The sequence below is a fragment of the Natator depressus genome, chromosome 15 (genome assembly GCF_965152275.1).
Source record: "Natator depressus isolate rNatDep1 chromosome 15, rNatDep2.hap1, whole genome shotgun sequence".
In the NCBI taxonomy this organism is placed as follows: Eukaryota; Metazoa; Chordata; order Testudines; family Cheloniidae; genus Natator; species Natator depressus.
In genome coordinates, this window is record NC_134248.1 from 11160316 (window position 1) to 11185117 (window position 24802).

The 24802-nt window shown below is 41.6% G+C and overlaps 1 protein-coding gene across 3 annotated transcripts in view; it reads right to left on the minus strand.

Moving 5' to 3' along the window:
* Nucleotides 1–24802, minus strand: part of SPPL3 (signal peptide peptidase like 3) — a 145839-nt gene that overhangs the window by 58197 nt on the left and 62840 nt on the right. For 2 of the 3 annotated variants that reach the window (XM_074972395.1, XM_074972396.1), the window contains exon 2: nucleotides 11090–11167. In XM_074972395.1, coding sequence (XP_074828496.1) covers nucleotides 11090–11167 — 78 coding nt within the window. Of the gene's footprint in view, nucleotides 1–11089; nucleotides 11212–24802 lie in introns of those variants that run through there. The other variant, XM_074972394.1, reaches the window with a different exon arrangement.

The window sequence follows — 24802 nt, forward strand, 5'->3', positions numbered from 1 at the left end:
TGCGGCATCTGGGAGGCACTAGAACCTCGACATTTAGACTGATATAGAAGACTGGAGAGAGAAAAAGGATAATGACAAGCAATTGTGTAAGGGTAGGTGGAAGTATTCAAGATATCTTGTAAGTTTTCATGTGAAATAAAATTGGCCCAAGCTGACTATTATACAAATGTGATTAAATACTCAACTTGCACATTTAATTCCACAGCAACATACAACTCCTTGAGCGATTCTACTCTTCCTTTAAGGAATCTACAATATTGTCTATAAGCTGAAGGAGTAGGGGGATTAGAGGGGCTGGAATTGAAACTCCTGAGTACTTTTTCACAAAGGAAACTGCCTTCTGTCCACACCACAACAAGCAGAACCTCAATGTGCTTTTGCCTGGATTGGGGTGCCATTATTCTTGTCATCCAGATGATTTCCTGGCACTTGTTCTTTGGAGAATTTTGATTAACTGTAAATCAAGCTTCTGAGTGGATTTGCTTTCTTCCCTTGGAATCTCCTCAACCAGATTAATCCAACAAGCACATGATTTTATCCCAATTACTCATCCACCCAATTCTTTCTAATCCTATTACTGCACTTTTGTTGAAGTCACCCAGCAGCACAACTATTTTCTTCATTCCAGACTGGAAAATTAGATTTCAAGTCTACTTCCTACAAAATAGGGGTTACTCGGCCCAGATTCCCATCTTTCTGTCCAGTACATAACCTCACCTCTTCCCAACTTAAAGCCCCCCCTAACTCCTAGAAAACAAAGGAAATTCCCTCCCCTACGCCATTTTCCAGGACAGACCTATTCTCTCACTGAACATTATTTGGTAGACAGGGTGGGCTCCAAAAGGTGATCCTTGTGATGATTGCTCATGATTTCTAGGAAGTACTCTGACTAAAGTAAATTATTTTCCACAAGTTTCTAAAAGGACAATTCTGTATCTTATAGCAAATTATTCAAGATGGAAGTATTTGTGGGTTTTTGTGTTTTGTTTTTTAATGAACGTAAGGAAAAACACTAACCTAGGTCTAGAATATCTGTATCCTGGCTACTGTTAACTGAATCAACCGAACTTGCAGAAAAATTTGAGACTCAACCCTGATTCTAATGACCCTCTCCATGTGAAGAGAGGGAACGTGATATTACTGTCAATTTCCTCACATTCTTTATGACACTACTGTCACATTCTTGGATGTCCAGGGGTGTTCTTTAGCACAGCTGGAGAAAAGCAACAGCATGCAAAGTTTAAATTACTGTATTTCTTACACTTAATTCCTGCTTTGCAGATAGAAACAGCAAGGGTTCAAAGGCCTTTATGGATGAAAACATTAATGCTGTAATACTATACCCTAAGCTCTAGTTAAACACGTCCTGTGACCCAGGATCTAGTATTCTGTCATTAAAAAATGAGAGACAGACAGACAGAGAGAGAACTAGAGAAACAAAATCTGAAGATGACCATCCACAGACGGTAGGCAATTTACACTTTAACTTGGGCATTTTGCTGTCAGATATAAGTGGTCTCAAAATCACTAAAAAAACCAATACAAGGATAGTTTTAGTAAGGTCTTTTGAAGACCGGTGCTTTAGAACTAGTCAAAACTTGTTTATTTTGGGCAAGTTTGTATTGGTGCCTAACAGGTCTTTTCATATTCTTTACCCATGCTGCCTGCAAAGATAAAAAGATTAAAAAAACCACCTCCACAGGGGGCATGGCTCCCAGAACTGGTGCATAGTTAACACGGGCACTTTACAGTGCTGAAACATGCTGTGCTCAGGGGGGTGTTTTTTCACATCCCTGAGTAAGAAAGTTGCAGCGCTGTAAAGTGCCAGTGTAGACAAGCCCATGCTAAGAAGAAGTCAGGTCACCATCACCTAAATTAAGAAGCTGTAGTCTAAACCAAGATTAGAAAGTGGAGTAGGGAATTTAAGTACACCTCTCTGAGCAGGAAGAGACGGCCCAAAACAGCCAATAGAAAGATGCTTCCATGTACTCAAAATAGAAAGCTAGATGTCTCTACCAGCATCAAAAAATTTAGTTATTCATGGTGATGGGAAAAGGAGCTTTCTGGGCTGGAATGGGATATTTTCTCAATTTGCATTTACCTTATGTTTATCACAATTATCCAACATCATTCTACCAACTCATCTGATTGCTACTAGTTAAGTTAGATTCTTCTATAGTTTTCCACAATTTTCCTTAATGACCCTGATTCCAATGCTGATGATTGGGACAAACCAGTATCAGCTTCTGCCTATGCTGAGTAGCCATGTTGTACAACTGTTCCTTATTTATATGGGCTGATCAATAAGAGGACTTTAAGGAATGTTCTACTCTGAAAAGTGATTAAAATAGCATTGTAGAGCCAGCACATTGCTACTAGTACTAAAGATCCTGAAAACCAAATAATGTCATCAGTAACAACTATGTAACATCTCTGATGCACTAGCTTTCTGCACATTCGTTATCCTGGGCCTAAACGAAACAGACAATCCAAAGTATGAGAGAACAGTCGCACTTGCAAGATTATTGATCTATATTAGTAACAAGAGAAGAACCCAGCTTGACTATCAGATCCCAAACTGATTTCACAAAGGAGACAGACAAGCTGTTTTACAGGGCAACCCACCCATGAAATCACTATGTCAACATGTTTCAGAGTAGCAGCCGTGTTCGTCTGTATCCGCAAAAAGAAAAGGAGTAGTTGTGGCACCTTAGAGACTAACAAGTTTATTTGAGCATAAGCTTTCGTGAGCTACAGCTCACTTCAGCTGTAGCTCACGAAAATTTATGCTCAAATAAATTTGTTAGTCTCTAAGGTGCCACAACTACTCCTTTTCTTTATGTCAACATGGAAACTCCTCAATACCATTTTTAAGTCATTTTACAAAACAGAAACTGCAGTTATTTTAATAGCTTCTTACAAATAACTTTTTCAAAAGCCTAACAATCCATTTTCCAATTATTACCTAAAGTGCATCCAACAGCTCCCCATTTTACATTAGTTCACTATTTTTCTATAAAATAATACTTCAGAGAAGTATACGCTTACTCAGAGTAGTAAAGATTTGGTTACTGTTTATCCAAGTGCTGTATTAAGCTGTCCTTAAAGTTTATATGGTACTGAGATGCGATTCACAGATCTATAGTTTCAGGGATCAGTATTTTCTTTTTGAAGATAGGAATGTTACAAATATTGCACCTTTCTTCAGGGACAGGTGCTGTTTTAGGAAATACTACCTATTTCAGCAGAAGTTCTCTTAGTGTTTTATTGCTTTATGAACTCCCAAATGAATACCATCTTGCAAATTACCATTGCACCTAAATTTCTTAAATAGCTTAACTATATCTTAGATGCTTCTGTTAACACCATACAATGATTTCCTGTATAAATCATTACATTAGCCTGACCAGCAAAGCAAAGGGGATGGAAATTTCTCTCCATCATCTTCCATACCACCACCATAGCAGAGATAAGCTGAAGTCCTATTAGTATAAAAGAACAGGGGGAGATCCTGTGTAGACACACTCTGAGGACCCCTCAGTTTTGGAATCCAGTTTGGTTGTAATGGCCGAAATCTGGAGACCATCAGGACACACTGCAAAGCTCATCTTTTTTCTGGGGAATATATAAAAAGGGGTACGGTGGTGAAAGGGGGGAATTTTGAAGGTGGAGAACTATTGGAAGAGGAGGGTGATTTAAGTTTTGGAGTTCCTGGCTCATTGCTGGTGGTTTATACTGCATTGTGCTGCTGTACTTTATGTTTTGTTGTATCTTAAAATAGTAATTTTAAGGTCTCCTAGAGAATATGGCTATGCACTCTTTTTACTGACATGTAAATCCAAACATCCAACCACAGTAAAATTACAAAGTTTACCCGTAACTTCTCCACAAATACAGTATTCACTTTAATTACCCCCTTGGCCATAAGCTAGATGGGTCCAAAACTCTCTAACGAATCTTTAAATATTCTAGGTGAAAATCATCTTAATATACTTGGCTATTTGTTCTCCGTACTTTCTTTGCCCTTTTTGCTTATATACCTTCTGTAAGATTTTCTTTGACCAAAGGCTTCTTCAGCTCTAATACTATCCAAAGTGCAATACTACCCCTCTGAATATCAAGTAATACCTGCCTAACCTTAATGATAGGGACACCTGCTTTTGGAATTTTTTTTTAAAAAAAGTGATTTTGTGATACATTACTTGTTGGATCATATTAAAGAAGTTCTGTATTAAAATCACAAATGAGTTTGATTCCCCTTAGTTTAAATTCCAGGGTATTACTAATTAAGAGGTCTCTTGGTTTTTGGTACTGTTTCTCTCCCTCTGTATGTGAAACTTGCAAGCTGCTAATTGCGTTAGTACATTCTAAGACAGAGTCTGTTCTCAAAGCAATTCACAGAGAGAGACTCAAAGCAATACTCTAACAACAGTCACAGCACCCAGAGACTCCCCGCCCTTTTGTTGTATTAACAACTGTGATTAAAATAGAGATAGAGGATGTATGTGGATGGATGCTTGGTGTGGATAATAACTGAATGATCACGGAGGTGCCAGCCTAAGAATCCAGTGTCCATCGGCTGAAGAAGGCGTCAAGTGGAAATAACCAGAGGACCCCCGGAGGGCAGACTGGAATCCACCCAACAGCCTCAAGAATGGGAGAACCAAAGAACAAGATAACATCTAGCAGCACGGAGCCGTCAGGAATGTGCCATCTGCTGATTGATTCAGCAACAGCATGATGAAGCAATTCCCACAGACTGGCCTAGGAAGAAATTCCTATAAAAAGAGACTCTAAAAAGTGAGAACTTTGGGGTCTGATTCTGCAAACCAACTTCCAGGAGCATCAGATGAGCATCTGACAAGGCCCTGCTCCCTCCTCATGTCCAGGCCACCTGGCCAGTGGCTTGGCATGAGCAACTCTAAGGCTGGTAACTATGATAACAACCTTGCAGAACCTGTGTGTGTGTGTGTGTGTGTGTGTGTGTATGAATGAATGTGTGAAGAAATATGAGATTGAATGGAATGTTATAGCTATAACTAACTGCTTACTATGATTCTTTCTGTATTCACAATAAATGTGGTATTTTGCCTTTTTCCCTTTAATAAGATCCTGCTGGTTTTTAATTTATTGGTACAACATTTTGGTGGAGAATTGCGAAAGGGGGAATATTGGTAAAAAACCTCAGTTATTGTAAATATTGGTGTGCACACCGCCAGCTCTAGTGAGCTAGGCATTTCTATTAGGTTAACCAGACCTGCTGGCCTCCGAGAAGGTAGCAGGGGACCTGCTGGCCTCCGAGAAGGTAGCAGGAAAAACAGATTAAACCAGACCTGCTGGCCTCCGAGAAGGTAGCAGGGGACCTGCTGGCCTCCGAGAAGGTAGCAGGGAAGAACAGATTAAACTAGACCTGCTGGCCTCCGAGAAGGTAGCAGGGGACCTGCTGGCCTCCGAGAAGGTAGCAGGGAAGAACAGATTAAACTAGACCTGCTGGCCTCCGAGAAGGTAGCAGGGAAAACAGATTAAACCAGACCTGCTGGCCTCCGAGAAGGTAGCAGGGGACCTGCTGGCCTCCGAGAAGGTAGCAGGGAGAAATAGGTTAACCGGACCGGCTGGCCTCCGAGAAGGTAGCAGGGAGAAATAGGTTAACCAGACCGGCTGGCCTCCGGGAAGGTAGCAGGGGACCTGCTGGCCTCCGGGAAGGTAGCAGGGGACCTGCTGGCCTCCGGGAAGGTAGCAGGGGACCTGCTGGCCTCCGGGAAGGTAGCAGGGGAAAAACGCATAGATTAAGCTATGATTTCAGAATCTAGGCTGTGTCACTTGCTAAGTAATACCAGCAGTGACAAAGAGATTGAAATATCCATGTTAAGATGTTTAAAAGAAAACAGGGTAAGCCAGTACCAGAGGGAGGAATGGAGTCAGAAGGAACTCCAACCTCACCTTTTGTTAAAGAAATTACAGCTTTTAAACAAAACCTTCAAAAATTTGGGCACAGTCCTTGGACTAAACAAGCCCTAGCTGATCTCTGCACTATTTCGGACCTAGAGGATAGATTGGCTCAGTATATCCTCATATACAAACCTTCTAGTGCTGCCAAAAGAGATGCAGCAGCAATTTGGTTGTTGTGGGAGGCATGTAAGGATTCTTCCCTCCGCTTGTCTTCATGTAAAGAGGAAAAGGCACAAACGGAAAAGGGAGCAGACAATTGGAAGGTGCTGGCTACAAATACCCAAAGCCAGCTGAAAATAGTGAAAGAGGCACTCCAGGAATACAAAAAGAGTGAAAAAGTTAACTCTGCAGAGGCTGGAGGGAGGCAGGTAAAGGGGGAGAAGGTCCTATGTATGGCACCCCCAGGCATAATTACAAAGAGAAAGAGTAAAAAAAAAAGTTAACTCTGCAGAGGCTGGAGGGAATTAAGCAGCTAAACTTTGTGAAAATGTTAAAAAGGAAAAAAAAAATGTTAGAGAAAGAGCATTCTTGGTTTCTTTGCAGCCATTCTGAGGGAAAAATGGGCCCTTTTCCAAAGGAATGTCTGTAAATTAGCCAGGCAAAAGAAACTGATTAAAATCATTTGACTGGACAATTTAGTCAAATTTGCTAAAAGAACATAAGGGGGTTCTATTGGAACTTAACTGCCTCAAATGTATAAAGGGAATGTAAGATGTAAAAAAACAGAGCAACGTGAAAGGGATGTTAAAGAAAAGAAAATGTGTATGTATCTATCTGTGTGTGTGTAAATATGTAAAGTTCTAAGGACCAGTTGGTTTTGTTTTTGTTTTAAATAATGCCACTAAAAATCCATTTGACTCTTTAATTCAAAGTTGCAAAACTGACAGACCTTTTTGCTAGACACAGGTAATTAGTGCTGTTTGGCTTTGGGATTTGGCATTTAACCCTTAAAAGGTAACTCAATGCTTTACAAAATTTAAAATGTTTTTAAGTTGTGGCTGCAGCAGGGCAGTCAAAATCTGGAGAATAGAAAAAAAATTGGATTATTTTTGTTTGGTTGGTTGGTTTTTGTTTGTTTGTTTGATTTTGTAACAAAATAGCAGATGAGAGCTGTAGTAAAAAAAAAATAAATAAATACGAAATTTAAAAAAGACAGTGGCCCTCTGAAGCAACAGCAGGGGTGAGGTGCACAAAACAAAAAGAAGCAATGTTAGAAACACTGAGTCTTAAAATGGCTCTGAGTAATCAGACTGTCACTTTGATAAAGGTACATGAAAACTCTGTAAGCAAAAAAAAAGAAATAGTTACACCTTATGTAAAAATTGATATGGATAATGTTATAGAAGTTAAACTATGGAAGGAATGTGCATTTGCCCCAGAACATGCGCAGGGTATATTGTAGAAGGGGCAAAAGAAATGCAAACGTACCATGCTACTTAATTAAAATGCTATTAGGGCTCCAAAGGGAGCCACAATAGGTTGGGTTTTCTTTTTCAGATTGCTGTGTGTTTTGGAAGCAGAAGTTAAAAGTAATCAAAACTCTGGTGAAAGTTGATTGTGTCCCTTTTAAGATAGAGTCTCTGAGCTGCTGATGGCTTTAAATCCAAAAGCAGGAAGTGTCTGTGAAAATGCAAATTACCTAAATGATAAAGGAAGGAAAGAACTAGCAGCACAAAGGAGCTGCAGATAAAGGACACACCTGGTCAGCAAACAAATTGTCTAAATAAAAGACATGGGATAACAAGATAATTTTAATAAATTTAATGATAATAAGTATCCCTGTAACAACATATAGTGTGTATGATTTTTGGAAAAACCCTTTAAGGTCGTATGGTAATGATGCTTCTCAGTTATTACCTGTAAATAAAACTTGAAGCTTAACACAGCAGGAAAAACATTATAAACTTGGTCTTCTGTATAAGAAGGAAAACTCAGGGATTTAATGACTAAACAGTGGGATAATTTCCCCATAACCCTTAAAAGATAAAAGCCATTGAAACCTGGCCTGCCTATAGAACAAAAACAGGAAAATACGGGGGCAATTCCTCTGTTTTGCCTGCAATCAGCAAGGGTATTTGTAAAAGAAATATTTTAAGCAATAATCTGCCACCCCAAAAAGGGGTAGAAACATGTTCTTTTTGTCTTTCAGAAAATCAGGAAAAGCTGATGCCAGCTGAAAAGCAACCCAATACCATGAATCTACTGTCACAATAGAAATTGTGTTTTGTGTTCTATGTTTTGTCTTGTTGCTAGCACTGTTGTGTGTTTAAAAAAAAAAAAAAATACTAAAGACCTGCAGGTACTTAAAAATAAATTAAGCTCTCTGACCCAGCTACAGGACAGCCTGACACAAAAACAAGTACATGCCAATGTAGACTTGGTCCAAATTGGTCTGGGTAACCTAAAAGCCCGATGGAATCTTTGGCAATGGCTTAATACTACCACATGGCTTATGCATAAGAAAAAAAAATATTAGAAATAGGAAACCACACAGCCATAGCTATGGGATGCACTGAAATGCAGATACTTGCACTAGCTACTTTGGAACACGAAATGTTCTGGGTCATATTGGGAAATATTAAGGGTTTGATGCATTTGTTAAAACAAAGAAAGAGATCATTGTTTGACACTTATCAATATGAATGGATGCAATATGTTTCCAGTATTGTAAAACCAGACTTGTTAATGGGAGAAATTGTTGTCAAAATTGCACACCAACAGTCCCTGGAGGCAAAGGTATTGAAGGTTAGCCCACTCCCCATATTACACGTGGGATCCTTCTGGCTACCCTGGACCTCGAGCCAGTGGGCTGGGGAGGGAGGGAAGCTATTGGACACTAGAGGTTGTACCGAATGGACTCCTCAAAAGTGGGTGTGCCTCACCTTGCCTGTTGCCCCAGAACCTTGTAGTAAAGATACATCACTAGGATCATGTATGTGGCATGAATTGGAATCACAAACTCAAATTGCCTCACAGTACCTTCTCTTGAATTGGCTACATAGAAAGTGACACTGACGATTATAAATCTTAGTGTCAAAAGGGGGATTATGTTGGATCATATTAAAGAAGTTCTGTATTAAAATCACAAATGAGTTTGATTCCCCATAGTTTAAATTCCAGGGTATTACTAATTAAGAGGTCTCTTGGTTTTTGGTACTGTTTCTCTCCCTCTGTATGTGAAACTTGCAAGCTGCTAATTGCGTTAGTACATTCTAAGACAGAGTCTGTTCTCAAAGCAATTCACAGAGAGAGACTCAAAGCAATACTCTAACAACAGACACAGCACCCAGAGACTCCCCGCCCTTTTGTTGTATTAACAACTGTGATTAAAATAGAGATAGAGGATGTATGTGGATGGATGCTTGGTGTGGATAATAACTGAATGATCACGGAGGTGCCAGCCTAAGAATCCAGTGTCCATCGGCTGAAGAAGGCGTCAAGTGGAAATAACCAGAGGACCCCCGGAGGGCAGACTGGAATCCACCCAACAGCCTCAAGAATGGGAGAACCAAAGAACAAGATAACATCTAGCAGCACGGAGCCGTCAGGAATGTGCCATCTGCTGATTGATTCAGCAACAGCATGATGAAGCAATTCCCACAGACTGGCCTAGGAAGAAATTCCTATAAAAAGAGACTCTAAAAAGTGAGAACTTTGGGGTCTGATTCTGCAAACCAACTTCCAGGAGCATCAGATGAGCATCTGACAAGGCCCTGCTCCCTCCTCATGTCCAGGCCACCTGGCCAGTGGCTTGGCATGAGCAACTCTAAGGCTGGTAACTATGATAACAACCTTGCAGAACCTGTGTGTGTGTGTGTGTGTGTGTATATGAATGAATGTGTGAAGAAATATGAGATTGAATGGAATGTTATAGCTATAACTAACTGCTTACTATGATTCTTTCTGTATTCACAATAAATGTGGTATTTTGCCTTTTTCCCTTTAATAAGATCCTGCTGGTTTTTAATTTATTGGTATAACATACTCACTGTAACAACGAGGAGTCCGGTGGCACCTTGAAGACTGGCAGATTTATTTGGGCATAAGCTTTCGTGGGTAAAAAAAACCATTTCTTCAGATGCATGGAGTGAAAATTACAGATGTAGGTATAAATATACTGACACATGAAGAGAAGGGAGTTGCTCGCTGTGTATTTCTGGCTGTTTACCATAGACGTATTAGAAACAAGAAGTTCTGTACTATTGTTTTCCCAAGCTTTCTAAATAAAGCAAACACGTTTTTCATAATTTTTAAGATGTCAGGGGTGCAACTAACTAGAAATTACATATTTTGTTCATCTGGTACACCTTGTCTCTTTGCCATATTCAAAGCAGTCAAACATTTCATACTTGATGCAATACATTCTGTATTCCCTTCCTCCCTGAACTGCCACAGTTCAACTGGTTTCTCTAAACTAAACTGGAGGTCCCTAACACAATGGATAGTTACTTTCACAACTTTCCTGCTATGCAAGGGTCAATTAACTTAATTTTTAAAGACACAAATATATTTTACAGGTTTTGGTTACATCAACTATCAATTCCATGATGTAGAAAACAGTGACAAGCAGTTATACAGTCCTCTGTGACTTTGCTATATCGACTATGTATCAAAAATACCTTATTTAATCCTTTTGTAGCCTCCAAGATAATTTCAAATGGATGGGGAAAAATGTGTCTCTGGCCAATTTAATCCATATATAGTGTAAAATGCTACTATAGTATACTTGATTTGCCTTCACATAGTTGATGCTACTGTGGTATACTTGAACCTTGATTTGCCTTCACATAGTTATACTTCAGAAACTGATCTTCCAAATACACCAGGTCCTTCCATTTTCTTCCTCTCCTTTATAGCCTTCTCAGAACCAAAAGTAAAAGTTTCAAGTCCATTTACAACAAGTATCAGTCTGAGAAAGATAGAAACACACACACATACTAAATAAAGTCAGACCGTTAACTTCTAAGTATTAGTCAGTTCTTTGTTGTGTCTTCGAGAACAGGTCTAGCTCTAAGTGACATGTGTGTCTTCCCCCTCCTAATAAGCAGGCACTGATATGATTAACATGCTGAATGCAGATGCTCTTCATGATGAAGTTTACATCTGAAATATAAATAGAAGCTTTAGAAATCAGTCTTACCTGAAGCTTCCATAGACTATAAGGAGAATGGAAATCAGGAACGTAGACACTTGGCTGGAATCCACAAGGGAATATGCCCTAGAATGGGGGAGAGAAAGGCACAATGTGTCACCACAGAGCATCACTTTTGGGTGTCATTTGATAACTTTGTCTTATATTAACAAAACAAATAGGGCACTGAATGACAAGTCAGCAAGGCAGCTATTCCTAGAATGCCAATGCCAAATAAGAAAACACTTAAAAAGCTGACTAATTAGCCTATAATATTCAATGACAGACTCACAAATTATTTGCAGCATTCAAACAGTGATCAAATATAATTTGTGGCAACTTGTGCCAAGCTCACCACACGGGAGCTTCTGCCGAAGCATGTGGGAGGAGGAAGATGCTTTACCTTTATCTAATGAAACCATGCCTATAAGATGCAGCCTTCTCAAATATTACTTAGTTATAGGACTTAACTGGTAACGCAAAAGGTAGAATGGTGATCAAGCATTATTTCAGAGAAAAGAGGCTGCAGCATGCATTTAACTATATCCAATAATTGCATCCACATTATACCTTACATGCAAGATGGAAATATTTTGATATACGACTTCTGATGGAGATTTTGGTAAGGACCAAGTCTTAAACCCACTAATGCCAGTTTACTTGCATAGATTTCCTCAGAAATCAAACTTCAGAATACATATGTGCATGGCTTCCTACATGTGTGTTTATAATACAGAACTGAGATTCCTTGTGTCCCTAATGCCTAAGCTATCTAATTTTTGGTTCCCTACCCCAAGAGGCTGAATTGTACTGTCTAGCTTATATTGCAAACTTTGGGGTAGGGATAGTGTCTTTGCCAAATTTATAAAGCAGCCATCTAACAGAATTAAATATGTACATACCATCGCTTGACAAATTTCAAGTTTTTGTATATTTATCTATTTATGCAAGAATTTCTATTAGACGTCTAGCATTCACATTTTCAGGGTATGAGGGACACCAAAATGCCTCTAAAGTTAAAACCTGACATGGAACACTTAGCTATCACTGGGGTTGCTTCAGTTTCACTCTGCTGGAGAAATTCTGTAAGTACAGGCAATATAAGTTTTTATGCCACTCGCATTACTATAATATTCAGGTGCCTTACACAATGATCCTTCCCCCTGTAAGATTATACCAAAAGGGAATGTCTAGGACATGGGGGGTGTATGTCATAAGATTCCTAAAACCTGTACAAAAATTTAGAACTGAGTATTTCAGAGGTCTGACAGCTAAGAAATTGCTAATAAGCTATTGTAAACAAAAGGGAATGGTTGGAAGATGCCTAGCTAACTCCGGCTCTGACAAGCATTTAGGTATGTTTACTCATTTTTCTTCTACAATAAATGAATGGTGTATCATTGGAAATAGTCAATTTATGCATATCTCCTCCACCTGAACTACATGGTACAACATATCAACTCTAATATTTTAACATGACACTGTTTTATCACCCTTGCAAACTCAGATAACTGGCTGGTGTAAGTGTAAGCAATTCTATTCAACTTTCCCTGTTACAAGATTCACTATTAAATCATAACCCAACAGAGATTACTATAACCTAGACTACCAGCTACTTTGTACTTCAATACACAGGTACCATCAAGAGCTTCAGCAACTTCACCATACTGAACTATATAAATTAAATATACTAGAGTAAAGTATATAGTATTAAATATACTAGTATAAAGGCATCAGAGGATAACAAGAAGTGAGAATGGGAATGTATCCATTTCTTAAATTGGTTTATTCCCAGATCACTAGATTGAAGGTGAGCAACAGCAAAAGGACAAAAAGTACCCTTTCACTTCTTTATAAAGAACATAGAATGCCTGGGGTTTTTTGTTCTCTACTTCGCATGCTCAGTCACGCCGTCTTTTTTAATTTATTTATTTTAAATACACAGAGGATAGCCAAAACCTAGCATTTCCTGGTTTTCCTTGAAGATACCCGTGACTAAAAGGTAGCCTTAAATAGAACACACACTCAGCAAGGTATTTAATACATTAAGTTACAAGACAAGGCTCTACTCGTCATCATTCCTTCCCTCCTGCACACAAGGTTCTCCACTCTCTGATGTGCTATATGATAGATATGACAAGCTGTACAACAGCATATCACTACAATTATCCAGCATTTCTGCTTGTTCACAGAACACGATTTGACATGTTTAAAAATGTACAAAGTGGGTGATTTTTTATTTTATGGGGCTCAATGATTTGTCTCATCCATAATACACTCAGATTTGAATCAAGTACGGTTTTTAAATTATGTTTATTTCACTACACTGAAGTGAAAAACAATTCTATATGAATACTGGAATCACCCTTACATAAGCCTATCAAAGCATTGCAGTGGAGATTAGCACAGTGACCTGTTGATTCTAGGCGGTAAGCAGTAACCATGAAGGTGTTTCCATCCTGCATACAGCAGTGTTGCAGGTACAGCATCATTATGTATTCAAATCAGACAGTGGAGTGTTCCCAGCTTCTCTGCATAAGGATCTTTTTAGCAAGGTGTTCCAAAAATAACTCAGACTCAGTACCATATTGCCAGTACAATCCACGACCACAGGAGCTCTCAGCAGGGGAACCCCAAACAGGTCCAAGGGAGTCTCAAACATCCTTCCTTTCTTTATCACTCGATGGGAAGGAGTTCAAAAGCTTTTTTTTCTGTTACATGAAGTCACGATATGAAAAACGCCAAGAACTACGCTACAGGATTCAAACAAGGAACTCTCTATGGCTACGCTACAGATGCTATTACAGCTGTAGTGCCACACTATAGATACCCACTACAGTGACACATGGGGTTTTTCTGTCACTGTAGTTAATCCAACCCTCAAAGGTGGTAGCTAGGTCAACGGATGACTTTCTTCCATTGACCTAACGGTGTCAACACCAGGGCTTAGGTCCGTAATTGCATCTCTGAAGGGTGTGAATTTTTCACACCTCATAGCCACCTAGCTAAGTCAACCTAAATTAAGTGTAGACCAGGCCTAAGTCTGGTGAGAAGTTCCCCACCATATTACAGTCCACAAGTTTACTACTATGACACTTCAAGGGCTAAATAAAGTCTGATTCCATTAGAATTTCCCTTCTTCATATAGCCTGGAGACATGGAATGTTAAAGAGTATTGTTCAAGCCTGTGTATACAAATGCTTCCTGAAACCTGACATCTTAAATGTCGGTCAGTTCGCTAATGAATTAAAACCCCTTGACCCCTAGACACTAGTTTTTAATCACTTAATCTAGACCCAAAATAAGGATCTGCAATACGTGGGGAAATTACACTGCGAGTCATTTTATAATCTACATAGCTTTTTGGACACCATTCAAAATTTCAGAAATCTGCAAACCCATTTATATTTGGAACAGACATCTAAATGAGAGTCTAATTTACCCAATCCAGGAGACAGGTTACTATGCATCCATATGTAAACGTTAACCAGATCACAACTGGAGCCGTATCACTGGAGTGCCAAAGTTGTGTTAAACATTTCTTTTCAAAAAAGGATGCAACCAGGAAAAGTAACAGGAAGTTTCAGAGAAATTGTCAATTTTATGCATTGAAGTTCATCCCAGAGTTTTGTCTACCAGGAATGTCAGTCACATTAACTAAATGATTAGCAGTCAGAACAGTAGTGGAGGATTATACATGCAAAAAACATGGTCTCAAAACAGAAGCTATCCCTTGTCTTAAAATATCCACTGAAAAAGCACTTTGTAGTACTTGTTACAATGCTGACCAGAATGGAAAGACTAGCTCCTTCCTGGTTCCTGCTCTCATTCAGAAAACTAGCTGCTGAACAAAGCTAGGTAACTGGCTGCTGACTTCTGAAGGTTCCGGTTTAGTACTGTAGTTCATTATTCAGCTGTACACCAAATGAAAAGCATTGCCCCAGCCCATTTGCAATGCCAGACTTATGAGCAAAGAACACTGCTCAGAAAAGCACCACAAGCTTTCCGGTGAGGTTCAATGCTTAATAAGATTCTTTTGCTACCTTAGCTGCAATTAAACATACATTCTGGAAGGTGGGTTTTAAAGGATACTTAACCAGGCTAGCAGGGGCCCTGAAAATAAACTCAAGCTCACTGATTTTGCCAGGAAATATAATGGATAAAGCATTTCAAAAGCTGATGTTATTAGGTCATTACCAAACCCACAATTAAATTTGATACTCCTCTCCCGTCTGCAGACAAAAAACCATCCAAAAGTTCTCTCTAGGACTGAAGACCATATTCTGAACTTCCAGTTTTGCAGGGCCATTGCTGATTTTAATAACTGGCCTGCCATCAGACATCTCTATTCTAGCTGCCTTAAGGACAAGTGCTTACAACACAGAGCCTGCTAAAGGCATGCCAAGACAGACAGAGCAAGCACTGTTCTACAACATTGTGTGTCAGCCTTCTAGCTATACAATGAGAGCATTCTTGTCTACACAACAATCCAAGCAGCCAGCTCTTTAGCCTGGCACAGATAGCTCCATAGACATTTACCTACAGAACAATTCCAGGAATACCAAGCTATTCAGCCACACAACCACTTCCACACTCCTCAAACACTAAGTGTGGAAAGCATGTACTATGATACAAGCTACAGCAGGCAGTCCAAGCAATTCTTTCCCCCATTCTGAACCAATGTGAATAACCTCTATATCCCCAGTAGTACATACACACATACACATTGTGCTCTGCTAGATAATGTTGACCAGCTAGTAAAGCGTTACAACAGCAAACCTAATGTAGTTAGACTGCAGGTATCATTTACAAGCTCTTTTCCTCCCACTCAGCAGTCCAGGGTCCAAAACATTTTGGACTTTTCCTTTTTTTCCTTCTTCCTCTGTGGTAATGTATCTTCATTCATTTGGCTTCCCCTAACCAGACTACTTGGGAGCTTCCAACAAAGTCTTCCTTCAACACTGTCATTCCTACTCCTTCTATCAACATGTACAATTTCTTTAATTCCTCAGACTACCCACTTGTATGCTACTTTCTAAGGCCTTGTCTACACTATAAAGTCGACAAAAACAGTGGATGCAGACACATTGCGATGCAACTTTCAGAGACAAAAATGCACTGTTTTGATGACAAAATAAAACCACCCTGATATGAGAGAGAGAGAAGGCTTTTTGTGCAAAATGTTCGTCGACAAAGTGCCAGTGTAGACACCATGCTTGATTTTATTGCTTTAATTGGCCTCCAGGTGGTGTCCCACAATGTCCATCCTGACCGCTCTGGTCAGCCGTTTGAACTCCAACACCCTGCAGCCAGGTAAACAACCATCCACCCCTCCCCTTTGGAAGCCCTGGGAATTTTTGAAATTCCATTTCTTGTTTGCTTGGTGTGGAGAGGTCTCATCCCATCTTCCCAGGCGACCATGGCAGGTTATCGCAGCAAATGCTCTCCTGCTTGGACCACTACAGAGCTGCTGCAGCTGCTCAGTATATGGGGAGAGGAGGCTGTGCAGTCCCAGCTGGGCTTGAGCCGTAAAAATGTTGATACCTACGGGTAGCTTTCTCAAGGCTTGTGCGAAAGGGCCTATGATTGGGACATGCTGCAGTGTAGAGCGAAGATAAAGGAGCTGAGGCAGGCCTACCATAAGGCGAGGGAGGCAAGCCAGCGCTCCGGTGCTGCACATAAGACCTGTTGGTTCTATAAGGAGCTGGACGCTATCCTAGGTGGCAACCCCACTTCCATCACCAACAGCCCCCGGGGATACTTTGACGGGCCTGGAGGCGGTGGAAAGAGCACCTATCCCAGAGGACAAAGTCACTGATGAAGAGATGGAGATAGATAACGATGTGGAGCTCCTGGCGGGGTCGCCCAGTAGGGTGGACAGGCAGCCAGGAACTGTTTTGGAGGTGTCTAGCCAGTCTCAGCAGTTGCTCTCCAGTGAGCAAGAAGCAGGAGAGTAGACGCCTGGTAAGTGGCTGTGGTTTGTGTCGTGTGGAGATGGGTTCGGGGTATAGACATATACAAGGCTGGTTCTATCTCTATAAGCTGGACATTTTCCTGTGTAGCTAATCAGTACAGTGGAACAGGGTGTTGATGCACGCCGAGATCTCACAGGAATTCTCCAGAGAGATCTCTAGGAAAGTTTCCTAGAGGTACTCTGTAATCCTCTGCCGAAGGTTCCTTGGCTGAGCAGCTTTGTTCTTTCCCCCACTGGAAACTTTCCTGTGACATTTGGCAATCACTTGTGCAGGGATCAAAGCAGTACACAGGCGAGCAGCATAGGGACCAGAACGGAAGCCACAAGCGTTTAGTAGATGTGCCCTTGCTTCCTGGCTTACCCTCAGCAGTGAGATATCTGCTACAATGACCCGTACCTGTGTAAAAGTGTGGAAGAATTTTAGAATTTTTTTCCATAGTTGGCTGCACCGCAACCCTTGCAGAGTGCTCTTTTCCCCATGTAGAGCGCCCCCCAGCCAACACTCACCGTGCTTTGGGTGTTCACAGAGATATGTGCTTGCCAAGGGTCAGTTAGAAAGTGAGTGTTATAGTACAAAAGGTGTGTTTTACTGAAATGTTTCAACGCTGTGCATGAACTTAATCATGCTTCTGTGCATTGTTCCTTCTGCTTCAGCAGATGTGGCCTTCAGGAACACCCCACACACACCAGCCAACCGTCGGCGCCAGATAAGAAAGAGTCCAAGTCGGAAAAAAGACAACGTGTTCCTGGAGGTACTGCACTTCCTCAATGCAGGAAAAAAAAGGGAACACGAAGAGCGGAGGGAAGCCAAAAGCCAGGTCCCCGCCCTCCCCTGCAGCACATTCAGAACTCTTTTCTATCTCCCCCCCACACACACACCTGGCCAAAAAAAAAAACCCATGCCACCTGCACAGTCCTTTCCCCTTTCCAGGACTTCTCCGTTTCCCCCTCACTCCACCCCCTTGGACAACCTTCAAAATGATAGCAATAAAAGCAAAGTTTTTGAATGGTAACTCATCTTTATTTGTTTCCTACAAATTGAGATAGCAGGCACTCCAATACATACACAGGCAATTTCATCACTTGCTTAATGGAATGTAAGGCCTCAAATGTCACCATTGCTTTCTAGGAAAACTACATGTAATATAACATTGCAGCGCCAATCACAGAGATACACATTACTGGTTCTCATTTTCAAAGTGTTGCCTCAAAGCCTTCCTGATTCGAATTGCCCCCCCCGAACCCCTCCAATAGCCCTGGTATCTGGCCGCTCAAAATCAGCAGCCAAGCAGCCTGCCTCAGCTCTCCACCCCAAGCAAATCTTTCACTCTTAGCTTCACAAAGAGTATGCAATGTACAACATGCAGCTATGACCATGGGAATATTATCCTTATTGAGTTCTAACCTACCATAAAGGCATCACCAGTGTACTGTTCATTGGCCAAAGGCACATTCCACTGTCATCTGGCGCCTATTCAGCCTGTTGCTGAACAGCTCCTGACTGCTGTCCAGGTTTCCTGTGTAAGGTTTCATGAGCCATCGTTGTAAGGGGTACGCCAAGTCTCCCAGGATCGCTATGGGCATTTCAACAACATCCCCCACTGTAATCTTCTGGTCTGGAAAGAAAGTCCCCGCTTGTAATTTTCTATATAGGCCTGTGTTACTGCTGATGCGTGCTCATGCATCTTCCTGAACCACTCCACATTCATGTCAGTGAAACACCCACGGTGATCCACAAGCACCTGCAACACCATGGATAAATACCCCTTCCTATTGATGCACTCCGTTGCAAGATGGTCTGGTGCCAAAATTGGAATGTGTGCGCCATCTATAGCCCCTCCACAGTTAGGGAAACCTATTTCTGCAAAGCCGTCCGTTATTTCATGCACATTTCCCAGAGTCACGGTCCTTTGTAGCAGGATGTAATTAACGCAGCCCCAACAGTCAACTTCCCAACTCTAAATTGATTCATGACCGACCAGTAGCACTCTGGAGTTGCCAGCTTCCACACAGCAATTGTCACACACGTCTCTACCGATAAGGATACCAGAATGAGAGCTGCCCTGTGCTGCAGTGCTGGGGAGAGCTCCACACACAGTTCCAGGAAGGTGGCTTTCCGCATCCAAAAGTTCTGTAGCCACTGCTCGTCATCCCACACCTGCATGATGATACAATCCCACCATTCAGTGCTTGTTTCCCAAGCCCAAAAGCTACAGTCCACCCTCTGAAGCTATTCTGTGAATGCCAAAAGCAGTCTAAAGTTGCTCATAGCATGTCAGGCAACTGAGAGTCTTCTTCAGTTAGGAATGCCACGATTAACTGCACTGCCATTCGTCATGTCTTCATGACAGTTATCAGAGCACAGGAGAGCAGTCTGGGATCCATCCCTTCTCACAAAGATGCCAGGGTGCACAGCAAACAAGGGCCATTGGAAAATGCTGCGAAAGAAAGCCAGAAGACCCTGAAATGCTGCGACAGAAAGCAACACATCATTAGATATTGAGCTTGGTCCCAAGATGCGCCACGATCTGCTCCACCTTCCCACAAGACCTAGTGACAGAAGGTGTTGAGCTGGACTGTGGGATAGGTACCCACAGTGCACTGCTCACACTGTTGATGTTAGTGCCCCAAATGTGGACACACACTGCTGGCAGAGGGAGCGAGTGTGAACATGCAATACCAATTTTTATTATAGTGCTTTTTAAGTGTTGACATAACTTTTGTTGACAAAACTCTGTAGTACAGACAAGTCCTAATTTCCCTCCTGAGGTTCATCCTCCATTGCGACAGCCGTAAGGACATATCCCTTTATACTTTTCCCAACCTTATATCTTTGATTCCTACATTGCAGCCACTCGATCCAGCTAATGATTTTAAAAGGAATTCCATAAAATCTTGTCAACACTGCTTCCAGACTGACTGGAAAAGTCACTTAGGAAGTGCCTTGCGTTGTCTTTCCTTTCAATTCGCCATCTGTGTTGAGTGCTGTGGCTCTGCAGCACACTCAATCCACAATGGACCAAAGAACAAGACACCAGGACCATGAATCAAATCTAGATTTCTTGAACAACAGCACAGAGCACTAGCTACTAAGCAGCCTCTATATCTCAGAGATTAGGATGGTGTAACTAAATCCAATGAAAAACCTCAACCCAAAAAGCAATGACACCAGCAGTAAATGCCACTGCTCTGGTCTTACACCTCCATGGACACACAGGATTTTGAGAGAAAGAGAAAGAAATGAATGCATATTGAATGGAAATGCCTTTATACATGAACTGCCCTCACACAGGGCCCCTTATACCCAGCAACAGAAAGGTTTGGCCACATCCCCTTTATGTAGTTCTCCCCTTTCGTGCATTTATAGTATGCGTAACTGAATACAATCAATAGGGCAGCAATGGAAAGAAAATGACCATCTTAAATAGGATCCTTTCAGAAGCAGAGGCCAGCTGCAGTTCACCAAAACATACGTAAAGACAGAAATTGGTACAGTAATTTATTTTAATAGACATTTCTATTTCACTCACCACAGTATTTGAGCACCTTTAAGATGAAGGAGGGAAAAAAAAAATCAAACAATTGTTAAAATATAAAGCAGACATAACAGTTAGGCTAGCCTATGTTCATTAAAATGAAATACACAGGCCATTCATTTTGTTTAGAGGAATAGTTACACAAGTTTTAGACTTGTGTTAAAGCCTACATCTATATCAACTTCTGACAGTGCAATGTTTAGTTTCCTATAAGGTTTCCATTGCTTTTCCTTGAGTCTCACTCACTGGATTGGCTTAAAAAACATCAGCCTTCTATATAGCACATATACATGGCTCAGCATAAGTGCTTCAAATTAGGCAATTCAGCATCTAAAAAGTACTTGTTCAGTATTGTAATCAAAAATACTAAAAGAATGTAAAATCCTTTTAGGATGCAACAGACAAAACATTTTAAGATATGACATGCACAGAGGTGAAAATCTGAATAGGAGTTTCTCTGCTACTTGTTTCAATAGTTTTACAAAAGATTCAAACAATTTATTCCAATCCACAGTCTTTATTTCAGACAATGGAATATCCAGTGAGTTCTCAAAATGAACAGGACTTGACATTTAATTGTTTGACAGCTGACTTTCTCACTGACAATCAACTTGTGCACAGATAGGCATATGTAAGAAAGGGCATGTCTGAACAATTGCAATGTCCCACTTAATACAACCACTCACATGGTGAACAGATAACTGTTTCCTGGGGCACAGATTAAAGAGACCATTCAAACGAAACCTTTAACTTTGGGGCCTAGTATCTGTTACTAATGTGTGGACATTGTCTAGGCTCAAGATTTACAAGAGCTCGAATTCCTGAAATCATTTCACTTTTCATTGGGTCTCAATTTCTAGAGCCCTCCAGTACTAGGTAGGTTCCATTATGAATCCTCAACCTGAAAGTATAGGTAGTTCCCTTTTAGTTCATCTCACTAGCCCATTCCAACTTCTGAAAAAAATGGCTATGCATGAAGCAGCTTCACAAAGCTTCACACACCCTTTAATGCACACTAAAGGCCTTACCTCATTCAACAAAACTGAGATTCCATAGTCACACTTATGAGACACCACTTTTATCACCTGATCTATTTTATCTTACTGCTGGGGAAGTGACAACTATCCATACCTTGCCAAGTCATCCAGAAGGTTACCAGTGGAAGATTTATCCTACTTTCACAAGCGAATGGAGAGCGGGGAAGGAGAAACTCAGTTAATCCTCCACCCAACCCCTCTCCCATGGCTCTCTTCCCTTTTGATGAAAAGTTCTTGTGCGTATTTACAAGCACTAGAGGAGATGAAGCATCACTCTACTATAGCACTTGCCACTCATGATTTTTTGAGCTTGTAAAACATGACCAAGCGGACGGTTTATTATGGGTTGCATCTCAGCAGGCGGACAACTGTTTCAAAAAAAATCCTCATCTGGAAATTTAGAGTCTGATACGGAGATCCCCCAATGGTGGAAAATTCCTTTTTAGTGCTAGAGTTTAAGACTGATAAAGCTATTTAACTGTGTGGACCACCCTAAAGATTATCTTCTCTCTAGGTCACACAACAGCAAACAGACGATCCAGAAACCTTGGTGTGCTTCTTCCTGCCTTGGACTTCCAAAGGAAAATCTTGCATTCCAGAAGAGAATTTTAAATATTTTTCACAATTACCATACAATATGCTGAACTCAAAGCTTACCTATCATTGGTATCACCACAACTGGTCTAAATCAAACATACTTAGTCCACATCAAAAGATGAGCTTTTTACAAGGGATGTGTTTTCATAAGTATGAATATTTTCAGATTCCCTATTCCCTCCGTATTTCTCAATACTCTGCATCATATCACTTCATTTAAGGAAGTTACCAAGTTCAAGTTTCACATGAAGTGGGTGATGTTCTACACTTAGACGGAAACTGCTTCATGTATTGGTAACATTTAAGACAAACATCAGTTTTAGTCTGAGGACAAGTATACCAAATGGGAAAAAAAGGGTGGGTTTTTGTTTTTGTGGGGTTTTTTTTTGGGGGGGGGGTTGGGGGGGTTGGTTTTTCAAGTACAAACACTCTAGTAATGCCCAGGAGTCCCAGTCAAAACTATAGCCCCCTTTTCCTGGATGCTGTACACACATAGATAAGAGAATACCTACTCTGGACGACTTACAGTCTAAGCCTTAGTCTACGCTAGGAGTTGAAGTCGAATTTAGCAGCGTTAAATCAATTTAACCCTGCACCCGTCCACACGACAAAGCCCTTTTTTCCCCGACTTAAAGGGCTCTTAAAATCGATTTCCTTACTCCACCCCCGACAAGGGGATTAGCACTGAAATCGGCCTTGCCGGGTCGAATTTGGAGTACTGTGGACACAATTAGACAGTATTGGCCTCCCGGAGCTATCCCAGAATATGCTCCACTGTGACCGCTCTGGACAGCACTCTCAACTCAGATGCACTGGCCAGGTACACAGGAAAAGGCCTGCGAACTTTTGAATTTCAATTTCCTGTTTGGCTAGAGTGGCAAGCAGCAGGTGAGTGCAGAGCTCATCAGCAGAAGTGACCATGCAGAGCTCATCAGCAGAGGTGACCATGATGGAATCCCAGAATCACAAAAGAGCTCCAGCATGGACTGAACGGGAGGTACGGGATCTGATCACTGTATTGGGAGAGGAATCCTTGCTATCAGAACTCCGTTCCAGTTTCCGAAATGCCAAAACCTTTGTCAAAATCTCCCAGGGCATGAAGGACAGAGGTCATAACAGGGACCCGAAGCAGTGCCACGTGAAACTTAAGGAGCTGAGGCAAGCCTACCAGAAAACCAGAGAGGCAAACGGCCGCTCCGGGTCAGAGCCCCAAACATGCCGCTTCTATGATGAGCTGCATGCCATTTTAGAGGGTTCAGCCACCACTACCCCAGCCGCGTTGTTTGATTCCTTCAATGGAGATAGAGGCAACACGGAAGCAGGTTTTGGGGACGAGGAAAATGATGATGAGGTTGTAGACAGCTCACAGCAAGCAAGCGGAGAAACCGGTTTTCCCGACAGCCAGGAACTGTTTCTCACCCTGGACCTGGAGCCAGTACCCCCCAAACCCACCCAAGGCTGCCTCCTGGACCCGCCAGGCGGAGAAGGGACCTCTGGTGAGTGTACCTTTTAAAATACTATACATGGTGTAAAAGCAAGCATGTTTAATGATTAATTTGCCCTTGCATTCACGGCTCTCCTGGATGTACTCCCAAAGCCTTTGCAAAAGGTTTCTGGGGAGGGCAGCCTTATTCCGTCCACCATGGTAGGACACTTTATCACTCCAGGCCAGTAGCACGTACTCGAGAATCATTGTAGAACAAAGCATTGCAGTGTATGTTTGCTGGCATTCAAACAACATCCATTCTTTATCTCTCTGTGTTATCCTCAGGAGACTGATATCATTCATGGTCACCTGGTTGAAATAGGGTGCTTTTCTTAAGGGGACATTCAGAGGTGCCTGTTCCTGCTGGGCTGTTTGCCTGTGGCTGAACAGAAATGTTCCCCGCTATTAGCCATGGGGAGGGGGGAGGGGCTAGCCATGTGGTGGGGAAAGGCAAAATGCGACCTTGAAACAAAAGCACATGTGCTTAGTATGTAATGTTAACAGCAAGGTTTACCGTGAAAGAGTGTACCCATTGTTCTATAAAATGTGTGTTTTTAAATACCACTGTCCCTTTTTTTTCCTCCACCAGCTGCATGTGTTTCAAGGATCACAGGATCTTCTCCTTCCCAGAGGCTAGTGAAGATTAGAAGGCGAAAAAAACACTCTCGCGATGAAATGTTCTCTGACCTCATGCTGTCCTCCCACACAGAGCACAGACGAATGCGTGGAGGCAGACAGTGTCAGAGTGCAGGAAAGCATAAAATGACCGGGAGGAGAGGTGGCGAGCTGAAGAGAGGGCTGAAGCTGAAAGGTGGCGGCAGCATGATGAGAGGAGGCAGGACTCAATTCTAAGGCTGCTGGAGGATCAAAGTAATATGGCTCCAGCATATGGTTGAGCTGCAGGAAAGGCAGCTGGAGCACAGACCGCTGCTACAGCCCCTGTGTAACCAACCGCCCTCCTCCTCAAGTTCCATAGCCTCCTCACCCAGACGCCCAAGAATGCAGTGGGAGGCCTCTGGCCACCCAGCCACTCCACCCCAGAGGATTGCCCAAGCAACAGAAGGCTGGTATTCAATAAGTTCTAAAGTTTTA